The 12,338-nt window shown below is 35.8% G+C and overlaps 2 protein-coding genes across 3 annotated transcripts; one reads left to right on the plus strand and one right to left on the minus strand.

The window, feature by feature from the left end:
• Window positions 1-484: 484 nt before the first annotated feature.
• LOC133314553 (LEC14B protein) lies at window positions 485-6,986 on the plus strand. Of its 2 annotated transcripts, none has more exons than XM_061516044.1 (10): window positions 485-669; window positions 1,268-1,775; window positions 1,845-1,964; window positions 2,108-2,185; window positions 2,409-2,585; window positions 3,594-3,671; window positions 3,979-4,154; window positions 5,599-5,757; window positions 6,066-6,126; window positions 6,478-6,986. In XM_061516044.1, the coding sequence occupies exons 2-10, from the start codon at window positions 1,350-1,352 to the stop codon at window positions 6,676-6,678; spliced, it is 1,476 nt and encodes a 491-aa protein (XP_061372028.1). In that variant the 5' UTR covers window positions 485-669; window positions 1,268-1,349; the 3' UTR covers window positions 6,679-6,986. The 2 variants fall into 2 exon arrangements, with proteins under 2 accessions (XP_061372028.1, XP_061372037.1); XM_061516053.1 differs by having other exon boundaries at window positions 5,635-5,757.
• Window positions 6,987-9,031: 2,045 nt separating this feature from the next.
• LOC133314620 (leucine-rich repeat receptor-like kinase protein FLORAL ORGAN NUMBER1) lies at window positions 9,032-10,606 on the minus strand. The gene has a single exon (XM_061516124.1). It carries the CDS (start codon window positions 10,347-10,349, stop codon window positions 9,162-9,164), a length of 1,188 nt encoding a protein of 395 aa, XP_061372108.1. The 5' UTR covers window positions 10,350-10,606; the 3' UTR covers window positions 9,032-9,161.
• Between the last annotated feature and the right edge of the window lie 1,732 nt (window positions 10,607-12,338).

Genomic DNA, 12,338 nt, shown 5'->3' on the forward strand with positions numbered 1-12,338 from the left:
AACATATTTTTAAAAAATTAGTACTTCTCATTGTAAGAGGTAATGTTGTTTCTTACACACCTATAAAAATATGTAGATCTATATTTTCTTTTTTATTTCTTCTTCTCGTATATGATATATTTTTATGTGTGTAAAATATAAAATTATCTCGTATAATCCCTATTTTTAAACAGTAACATTCTGACCAACTTCAATTATTCTATATAATGACAAAAGTAGCGTCTATTGAGCTACTAGAAATTTATACCAACACAATATTCCTTTCATTTATATTAATAGAAATGTTATATTATATGATGTCAATGAAATCATTCAATTATTTTATTTTTAACAAATATTGAATACTTTAACTTTGCACTAAAAAAAATAAAAACAAAGCTCTATTGGGCACTGAAAATACAATAACAAATAAAGAAGAAAATAAATAAAAAGGGCCATACCAATTTATTATTTTCCAAGTCTTGTCTTTTCGGGGGCAGTGTGGACAATCTTCTTCACCCTCACCTCACCCACCTAGACCTCCACCTCCTTATCCAATAATTTATTATATATCTTCAGATGATGGATTCTCTGCCAATTTGTTGAATGATACCTTTTTTTTGTTACACTTAGGCATATTATAGCTGAGAATCAGAGGAGACAAAGCCAAAAAGCGCTTCTTACTAAGAGGTACGAATATACTATTATAGTCTTGTCAAATATTTACCGAATTAAATTAAAATTGTTTCATTTTTATTTAAAATTCGTGACTCATGAAGCCACTGGTTTGCGATTGGACATGAATTGCTTGGTTTGGCGTTTGAGTTTGTTCTTGGGATGTCCATCAATTCACCGGAATGGTCGAGCTTTTTACTTATTGTTGTTTTTCACTGTGGAAATTTATTGTTTACTAAGATTTAGTTTAGTGTTTCACTTGGTGGGTGAGCGATAAGGGAAACTCAACTGGGTATTATTCGTCTCTAATTCTCGTTTTGTTTGTTTCCTTGTAATTTGATTTATGCATTATTTGGGTATATGGTTTGTTCCTTGTTTTGCTTGCCTCTAAATAATTGTAATTTTTAGTTACTGATGATGATGACTTATGTTTAATTAACAGTTTGTAATTTGTGTGTATACTCTAAAACCTGAGAAATACATGGATTTATCTTTGACTACTTATTGTTTCAATTATTTTTTTCTGGGCTAATAATAATGGACTATTTTGTATGAAACGTAAAGTCTAAAAATTTACTTTGTTATAGCTTTTCTTTCTTTTGTTTTTTTGTAGGATTGACAAGTACAGGGATTTTATGAAGACTTTGATAAGATGCTTCGGCATTACAAAATTTTGGCTGTCGCCGTGACTAGTTATGTATGCTATATCTGGTGTGCTTTACATTGACGAAATGGGTTATGCTATGAGTAGATTAGAGATAGAATCCAGTCTCTCTGAAGATGGAAATGCCATCCATGAAGATTCTAGCAGTCGGCAAACTAAAAAACTATTGAAAAATTTGGACAATGACATTGCTCAGATAACAAAGTTGAAGTCAACACCCCATCAACGACTAGTCCATGGAACTGGAAGGCCAGAGTTACCTGTTTCCCCTGTGAAGTTGCTGGCAGGTCGGGAGGCTAATTATTCAGGACGGGGAAGGTTTTCTTCTGCCGATCGTTGTCATCTCTTGAGCAGATATTTGCCTGTAAATGGTCCCTGGCTTATTGACCAAATGGCTAGTCGAGCATATGTGTCTCAGTTTTCAGCTGATGGTTCTCTTTTTGTTGCTGGGTTCCAGGTAAAATGTTTTTTAGCTTCAACCTTTTATGCATGCTATAGTTTTAATTCTAATCAAATCACTTTGCAGGGAAGCCACATAAGAATATACAATGTGGACAAAGGTTGGAAAGTTCAGAAGAACATTCTAACCAAAAGTTTGAGATGGACAATCACTGACACATCTCTTTCCCATGATCAACGCTATCTTGTAAGTTTCTGTGTTTTATCTTTAAAATAAAAGGAAACAAAAATGTTCCTTTTAATCCATTATTTTCCTTCTATAGGGGTGCCATAGTGTATTGCTACTATTGTCAGGCTTTTTCTTATGGCGTCCGCAATCTTCAATTTCAGGTTTATGCCAGCATGTCACCAATTGTAAACATTGTAAATGTTGGATCTGCCGAAACAGAGTCCCTAGCAAATGTTACGGTATTCACAAATTGTTGCCCTTTGGTTTTAAATTTTTCTCCTAATTCCATAAATACTGCAATTTTTTTGAATGCTAGAAGATATTACAGAGGAATATAGATATTCAAAAATTGAATGTTTGTGATGTGATTCAATCATTACTGGTGGATGTTCGGTTAATAGATTCTTTTTAATGGTATTCTTTTTCTATTCGTAATGTGTTTTCAGTTCTCATTATATGCAGGAGATTCATGATGGTTTGGATTTTTCATCAAGTGACGATGGAGGATACTCTTTTGGAATTTTCTCAGTGAAATTCTCAACAGATGGTAGAGAATTAGTTGCAGGAAGTAGTGGTGATTCTATATATGTATATGATCTTGAAGCAAATAAGCTTTCACTTCGAATTTTAGCACACATGGTATTGTTACTAGGCATAGATACTACATTTATTTAGCTGTATATGATTTGAGATGTTGTTTGATATCTATTGGTTCATGTTGCATAATGATTTAAATTGCTTGATTTCATAATATAGTCCCAGGCTATATGATCTGTACAGAATTGATTGTGAATAATACGAATGGGTAGTTTTATATTTCATGTGATATATTAATCTACTGCATAATAGGAATATGAACCACTATCTATTGGTTCATGTTGTAGAATGAATAAAATTGCTTGATTTCATTATATAATCTCAGGCTCTACAATCTGTATTGAATTGATTGTGCATAATACGAATGTGGTAGTTTTATATTCCATGTGATATATTAATCAACTGCATAATAGGAGTATGAACCACTCTCTGTATTGGCATTGCCTTTACGTTAATGCCTGTGAAATTCTGTTTGAGATTTTCTGTGTATCATTGATATGTTTGTAAAAAAGTTATAATATAAATTTTTTGGAGAATGTGGGTAGATTTTCCTATCCTAAGGAGAATCTTGATTTTATTCCTAACCTCTGTTTGAGCTCACAATGCTAGTCTATATTTTGCTTGCTTACATACTATAATCAAGATCACTGAGAGAATGACTTTTGATTAAGAAATACAGAATTACTACTCACAATGATCAGGCTTCTACACTAACTTTTGGCTGAGGGGTTCATTGCAGGTCCGATCCCTTCATCTTCCAAATATTGTGAAGATTTACAAATATGATATACTAAATTGTTGTATAATCCAGAGATGGTATGATTGACCGCACTGGAGAACCACGCTTCTCCTTAGTACCCCATACCTCCCCTAAGCTACCAAAAAGAAAAAAAGAAAGATGTCAAAACCAAAAAACTTCGATTGGATTGGACTTAATCATTTAGTTTTCATTTTTTGTGGAGAAATTATTTTCTTACTATGGGACTTCTGATGGATCAAAAATATTAACCCAGAGAGGTTTTAACATTTGGTTTCCATCTTATGTTGCAGTCTGATGTGAACACTGTATGTTTTGCTGATGAAACTAGCCATCTTATTTACTCTGGCAGTGATGATAGTTTCTGCAAGGTATGTTCTACACTATAAGATGGCTTCTTCTATTAAGATATTATGTGCTTTTTTCCTCTGTTTGAGTATCACAACTTTTGATTTTCGATGGAAGTGATGGGCACCTTTTACACAGGAAGTCAATCTCATACTCCTGCCATCATGGTTAAAATAAATATTGAATCTGAGAGTTGTTATTAGTTGAGATAAGTGTCAGAGTTATTTGCTTCGGTCATCATCATGTATTGCTGAAATTCCATATCTCATAACTTTCCTTTCCATTCTGATTTCTGGTGTAGGACACATTCTAATGTACAAATTTGTTTAGGTCTGGGATCGGCGTTGCTTAATTTCTAAAGGCAAACCAGCAGGGGTCTTGATGGGACATCTTGAGGGCATTACATTTATTGATAGTCGTGGAGATGGACGTTATTTCATTTCAAATGGTAAAGATCAGACCATCAAACTTTGGGACATACGCAAAATGTCATCCAATGTTACCTGGTATGCTCTTTTTTTCCCGTAATATTCTGATGACCATGTCTGTTGAATTGTAAGTTTATATGTTTTGATAAAAGAAAATAATCAATGGGTAAATTACAGTTTGTCTCATGTTTTGGCTCGATTTTACTTTGCTACCTAGTTGTTTAAAAAGTTTGAATTTAATAATGGAGAGATAAGGATGTATAAAGTTTCATTCATTGGCTGCTTTGTAATATTTTTGTTGAGATATATAGTCCCACATTGGTTGTATGTGCAACTAATGTGGAGTTTATAAGGCCTTGGACACTCCCACCCTTTGAGCTAACTTTTGGGGTGGTGTATCCCAAGGTTCTTTACATGGTATCAAAGCCTCGCCGTCCCCCACTTTCTCTTGTGGCATTTCTTAGCACAGGTAGGCTGGGTCTGTTGCATTGTCCACTCTTCAAGCCCAATGGGCTCTTGTGTGAGGGGGCGTGTTGAGATATATAGTCCCACATTAGTTGTATGTGCAACTAATGTGGAGTTTATAAGGCCTTGGACACTCCCACCCTTTGAGCTAGCTTTTGGGGTGGTGTATTCCAAGGTTCTTTACAATTTTTTGAATAAAATTTAGAAAAAAAAACTTAAATATTGGTGGTATTGTTTACTTCTGCTGATGTCAGCAAATTTTCATTTTACATATTTGACCATGACATTATATTACAGAAATGGAGTAATGGGAAAGATAAAGGACACGTGTGGGAATTTAATAAGGAAAAAGAATGTTTGTAAACTGCCATGTGAAATATGACATGTCTTGCTATGCATTGAGTCAGTGGGAAAACAGCAATCAAGTATAGAAAATCGAGATGGTATCTTGTTCATGACTCAATTCTTGATAACATGTCTCTGGATTAAATAAGACTACTTACGGTCTAATTAGGATGAACTATAACTGATGAGTATTGCTACGCTGCTAATTGCAAGAATGATACTGGTTCCTTTATGCCTACATTTCCGTAAGGTATTGCGGTGGAGTTTGAATTTATCTTACATCTTAAATGAGTCAATCAGTTTATGCTTATGAAATTATCTTAATCAGATTATGAGGCTCATTAATTTTATTTTATTTTTTGAAAATGAGGCTTATTAATTTTGAATTATCTATGAAGCACTCTCACTACATTCCATCACAAAAAAAATGAAAAATACAGTTTTACAGAATTTTATTTTCTGAATAATGTGTCGTGTAGGACTCATGTTAAACTAACCTATCACCCATAATTCTTTGTCTATTTGTGTCTGCATGTCTGTGTGGAAAACTGAAAGATCTTATAATGATTTTCGGGTTTCATGCTTGCATGTGATATTGCTAGATTTCTAGCCTAGCTAATGATGCGTGTTCCTTTGTGGTATTATGTTATTTCTAGATGAAGTTGTTGCCAATGCAATTACATAATATAACATAATTTTCTCTTCATTCCAGCAATCCTGGGTATAGAACTTATGAGTGGGATTACAGGTGGATGGATTACCCACCTCAAGCTAAAGATTTGAATCACCCTTGTGATCAGTCAGTGGCTACATATAGAGGCCATTCAGTCTTACGCACTCTTATCCGCTGCTATTTCTCCCCAGCTTTTAGGTGAGCACTAAGCTGGCCTTGCTCTGTAATTATTCTTCATTTTCGTGTCATGGTCCCTTTGATCCTTTTCTTTCTTAAAGCTCGGCAATTGTTTGAGTCAATCGAACTATTTGTAAAAGTCTGCTTTGTTAATCCAAATTTAAGATTTTCTAAATACGTTAAAATGGTTTTAGTTACTTTAATAGTTTATTTGTGGTCAAGAAAGAAGTTTTTTTTTTTCTGGGGAAGAAAGTTCTGCCATGGTCATATTTTGACCAGCATGCAGCTTGCTTGAGCATATTAGCCTGATGCTTTCTTCAAATTTACAGCACTGGACAGAAGTACATCTACACTGGATCACACAACGCATGTGTTTATGTATATGATTTGGTATGTATTTTAGTTACCGCTGCTTTAGCTATACCTCCATGTATTATAATTTGGACAATTGTATTTAGGTACAAGTTAACAAATAGTATATTTTATGACATTATATTTCATTATATTAAAGGGGAATTCTCCCTTATAATTTTGTTATTCCGTTCTCTCTCTTTTATGCATGTTACATTTTTTAGAGGTAAAAATGTGGACTATGATATAGTTGAAGCATGAATTTTTGGACTCGAGCGACAGGACTATAGGGGTTTCTGTCTCCTTTACCCGTAAAAAAAGTAAAAAAGTAAAAATAGTAGTTTATTTTGGTTCTCTCTTATTGATGGTAACTTGGATATTTCAATACAGGTGAGTGGAGCTCAAGTTGCAACACTGAAGCACCATAAATCACCTGTAAGAGATTGTAGTTGGCACCCGTTCCACACTATGCTTGTTAGCTCTTCTTGGGATGGGGATGTCGTGAAATGGGAATTTGCTGGGAGTGGTGATATACCTGCCTCTTCGACCAAGAGGGTATTTAGAAGGCATTTTTATGAAAATTACCTATGATGTCACTCAAGTCAGTTATGAAATGATCTGGGAGAACCATACCATGTTATGAAGTTGTAAATGGAGTTTGACATAATAAGGTAGGATATGAACTACCACAAAATCTTGTACATAAATAACCACATTAATCGAGATTGCGATTGATGCATCTGTATGCAGTGTCTGTATTAATTTAGTAATATTGCAGCAGTGCATCAGTTATTGGTGTTGTCTCCATATCTAGACTTCTGCCTGGTGCTTTTGCTCAAGCATTCGCGGGTACACTTTATGCCTAATTATTGTGCAGCACATTTTTGTAAAGATCAGGAATAAGGTCAATAATAATACTTTAGTTATAATACAATCCTATATAGATTCATCAACGGTGTTTAACTCAAAAACTAAATTTTGTGAGTTAGTGGATAATTTTTGCACAGAACAGCAAGCTTTCACATATAGAATATAAGCAAGTATTTGGATCGTAAATGTTTCACGTGTCCATTTATTTCAGTGTCTGTAATAATTTAGTTATATTGAACCAATGCATCAATAATTGGTGCGGTCTCCTTCTGGTGAATCTAGACTTCTGCCTGGTACTTTTGCTGAAGCATTTACATCTACACTGTATCCCTAATTTTTGTGCAAGCACATTTTGTAAACATAAGGAATACAAGCTAATAATGCTTCTTTTTTCTTCAAAGTTAGGCTGTTCTCCCTGAAGCATAAAAGAACAGTAATAACATTTCTTTGCGTAAACGCCAGTCCCAAGATGCCTATATTGACCTTCATGAGAATCTATGTTTGTAGTCTCATCATTTGTCCTTGTCTTGATGACTTATTGTATTATATTCTTTGTCATGATACCTTGGTTCCTTGAATTTGATAAATCTCATAATAATTATAAAAGAGGCATGCTGATTATGCCTGTTGCTTAAAAAGCAAAAGTGTTACAAAATAATAGTTTTTTTTTTTAGTAAGAGAAAAATTCTCACATCAATGGCGTGAGATAGCTGCTTCTCCCTAAGGACCACCCTTCCAAAGATTGTAAAAATTTTGGGGGTCCTTCTGTCCTGTCTGGTATGCGGCAATGAACCGCAAAGATGTTACTCTAAGGAAAATGACTGAAATGTCTAGTAAATTCGGTACACACAGGACAATGAGGAAGGCAACAAAACATGGAGCGTTGGGACCTCTTAACACATGGCTGTAGTATTAGTTTTAAGAAATGCTTAATTTGGTTAAAGGCTGATTGAAATTTTAGTTAAAGGCATACGATTACTATTACCCAGAAGATTATCCATGTCAAGATTAGGGGTCACAAAAAATTCCCAAAGCATTGGCTAAAAAAATTAAGAGAAACTAGACTTCAAACTTTGTGATGATGGATCTAATAAAAAATTAGCAGATACAGACATGCATTGTGCTAAAACTTTTGACGTGTGATGTGATCTAGAGCATCCTATCTAACAAGGCAACAACCCGAGACTTACAAATGAATTAGATATAGTAGTGGCATTAGGTTGTTGCCGATGTGTTAGGTTGTTTCAGTGCTTCACTCATTTCACCTTCCATGTGACCCATCATAGTAATTATAATCCAACTCTACCTAAACTCAGTTCTTTTTTCCATGTTTTTTGTTTTTCACATTTGCTTTTTGTACTATGCTTCGTTGTCCCCACACTGAGAACAAGAAAGAAAGAGTCCAAGCCACAAAAGGCTTACAATTAACAATGCAAAAAGAGATCTCCAAATGAGTGAAGTATGCCAGTTCACTCACTTTCCATTGCAGCTGTCCCTACAAACATCTTTCCATTGCAGGGAGCAGCACCTCGTGCTCATGGAAAGCTAAAAAAGCTGAAGAAACGGTGATTGTAACCAGTTGCCACCACAACCCTTCTCCCAAAAGGATAGAAGCTGAAAAATTGTAATCATGTGTTAAAATTCTTCTAACAATTAGCAAACTAAAATGGATGAACTATCCATCATCCATTGTTATTGATACGATTCGTTTTTCGCTGCAAGTTTTACATCTATCCATAATAATAATAACAATAAAAAGCGTCCCAATGCCAAGGTATTGATGATAATAACTTAATAATGAAAGATTAATTCATTAGAGAAGGCACAACAGAGTTTCAACCAACGAAGATTAAGCATCATAATAATGATACGAAATATAATGATCAATCAATTTTGGTTTCATATTGCAATAGTAAAATTTATAATAATAATTGTTATCAAAAAAAAAAAAAAATTTATAATAATAATAATATAGAGAGCATCATAGTTTACATAACCTCGTCAACCAAAATAGCTACACAGTTTCTAAGTATTCACAATCTTCTTATTCATCCTATTCATATATCAACCTCAACAACACATTTATCGCAAAATTATCACAAAATTAAAATAAATAATGAATCAAAAGGCAAGAAAGAAGAGAAGAAAATGAAATATTAGAAGCAAGTGTATATGAATATAATTTTTTTGATATTGAAGATTCCTCAGCCCTTCCACTGGTTGCACTGCGCAATAGGCCTGGTTTTCTGTTTGCCAGCCCTCAAGGGGCAGGGAGTCTCTACGGGCGGGACCATACAATTATACTGTAGACACAGTGAGCTTCTCATTGGAATCACAGCCGTTGGGCTTATCTCAATTCCTGTCAGATAATTGTGCTGTAAATAAAGTATCTGTATGCTCGAGTCCAGTAACCGGTCCACGAAGCTAGCCGGGACCCGACCCGTGAACCGGTTGTTGTTTAGGTAGAGATTCTGCACGCTCGCCAACATTGGCGATATTTGACCCGACAACTGGTTATAACTGATATCAACGGTTGGGATTGAGACCTGATCCACCGGTTGGACCGGACCGGAGAACTGGTTCCTCTCTAATTGGAGATTGGTCAGCGGGAACGTGAAGATCCGACCCGGGATTGGGCCCGTGAACTGGTTCAGGCTAAGGTCCAGATAGTTGAGCTGGTCGAGCCGGGTCAGGAGCTGGTCCATTGGGCCATTGAGTTGGTTCCACGACAGGGAGAGGTACTGTAGAGACGGAGGGAGAGAGTTTGGAGCAAGCGAACCGGAGAGAGTGTTGTGCTTGACGTCGAGCCGGGTTAGGCTCTGCGACTCGAACCGGGGAACCGAACCGGAAAGGCGGTTGTGACAGAGGATCAAGTTTGTTAGCTCCGGCAATGACGCGACGGACGGAGGAATGTGTCCGGCGAGCTGGTTGTAGCTGAGATCGATGGTTCGGAGACTGCGCAACTCACCCAACCCCGCCGGAATGTCGCCGGAGATGAAATTGCGGTTGACGCCGAGGAACCTGAGGTTCTTCAAATTGGCTAGGGATTCTGGAAGAGGGCCATATATCCTGCCAGGAACAACGGTGAACTCGGCGAGAGAAGAGAGTTTTCCGATGGCCGCGTCGAGACGGCCGGTGAGACCGGGAGAACCGGCCCTGGGGTCGCCGAGGTTGAGGGCGATAACCTTATCGGAGTCGCAGTAAACGCCGGCGAAGTTGCAAGGGTCAGCTGTGAAATCCCATGAAGCAAAGAAATCAGAACCCGGCATGTCTTCGAGAGCCTTACGAATGGATTGCAGAGCGAGGAAATCAACTGGGTCCAAAATAGCGAGGTGAATGTGGACGAAGCAGAAGAAAAGAAGAGCGTAGAAAGCAACGATGCACTTCGCCATTGAAACCGGAAACTCTCAATGGACGAAGAACAAGTGAAGAGGGTTTTGTTTTTATAAGCGAATATTTGAAGGGTGGAACACTCAGCATCTAATAGAGAAAGAAGGCTTGGAAGAAAAGCAATTGCTGAATCTGAATCTTTTTTTTTTCTTCTTGTTGTTTTTGGCTTCTTAGAGAAGACACAATGCAATGACTACCACAAACCACACACGCTGCAGAGCATGAACAACTACTACTACTTTTCTTTAACTCTATTGTACTTACTCCACTCTTTCTTTTTCTCTTCCATCCAACCAGAGTAAGGTTATTCAATAACGATAATATTTTAATTGCCACCTGTTTTTTATTCTTTTTTTTCTTTCTTGGGAAGGGTTCCCATCAAACGGTTGTCCGAACCAGCCTACTTGGCTTCCATACCTCAGCCTTGGACGACACGTCATGTGACTCCCATGCGCTTTGTTTCTCTCGAACCACAAACCAAACCAATAGCTGTCAAAATGATTGGGTTTCGTTACTTCGACCTTCGGGGGCACCTATACTACGGCTTGCGTGATGACACGTGTACAGGAGAAGTATTAAAATATCGTGTTTGTTAAAGTAGTAGCAATGTAATTTTATAAAAAAAATGTAAAAGAATACCAAAAACCAGTGTTATGAAACCCGGACCGACCCGGCAACACCGGTCATATAACCGGTCCGGTTGAAGTAACGGATAGGTTATGCATCAAAACTGGTGCGATCCGCCCGATTTTCATGAAAATCGGTGACCTGGTCGGTTAACCGGTGACACGGTCCGGTCTAAAAAAAAAATTTTAATTTTTTTCAAAAAAAAAATCATAATGGATATATTTGAATATTTTTTGCTTATTGACTAATATAAGTTATGTACCTACAACACTAATATTATCTCAATTATGCACTATGCAGAAAATTTTGATTTGCATAGTTAGAGATGTCATTTTCTTAACGTAAAGTCTCGTATCACGATCATTATATTTTTGTTTGATTTTTTATTGGATAATAATATGTCATTTATTATTTTTTATATTAAAATATTTAAAAATTTTATCATTTTTTTAGATATTTGAGTATGTTTATAAATTTTTAATATAAATTATAAAATTGCATATAATTACCGGGTCATGCGGTTGAACCTGTGACCCACTGGTTGAACCAGTGACCCAGTACCTCGACCGGGTCAATGACCGAGCCGGTTTTAATAACATTGACAAAAACACACTAAAACAATATAATTTTATAAAAAATAATACAAATTTATATCATTTAAAATTAAAACACTGAACCCTTATTTAGTTATTTACTCTTCTAAAGACACCGAGCGAGACAAAATGCCCAAAACCCAAAAAAAACCAAAACGACAACAGGAAGGGAAATGGGGCAAGTGTGGGTTTAATGTGGGGATAATATAAGGAGTGAATGACAGCTAAATAATGACAGACCGAACTGGGATTCTCTAACTTCACCCAGTTGGTGTTCAAGGCTTCTTGCGAGAGCTTATATTTATTTCTGGGATGGCACTTGTCGTATTTCGCTAATATATCAAAATAAACATTAAATAATAAATGAGCGTTCCTTATTTTAATTCCAATTCTGTTTTAAGGAAGATCACAGTTCGAGACATGGCAAACCAATCGGTTGTTGATACTTGATGATGCATGAGTTCCACTATTAGCGTTATTGATTGTGATCTATTCGCTTGGACTTCAGGTTGCTGATGCATAGTATAAATGTCATTAATTAAACACTCAAATAAGTACAACCTCACCTCCCCTTTCTTTTTCACATTAAAAATCAACCTACTCAAATAAAGTGTGCACTTTAAATGAAGTGAAAAATTATAATCGTTCGTTAAAAAAATTAAGAAAATAAATTTTAATACAATTTCATAATTTATTATATTTGCACATGGATTTTATCATAATCTTCACTGATAATTTTTTAATTTATAATTATAACTATCATTATTTTAT

Source organism: Gastrolobium bilobum, unplaced genomic scaffold, assembly GCF_033153095.1.
Source record: "Gastrolobium bilobum isolate Gb01-03AN ecotype WA unplaced genomic scaffold, APGP_CSIRO_Gbil_v1 utg11741, whole genome shotgun sequence".
Lineage (NCBI taxonomy): Eukaryota > Viridiplantae > Streptophyta > Magnoliopsida > Fabales > Fabaceae > Gastrolobium > Gastrolobium bilobum.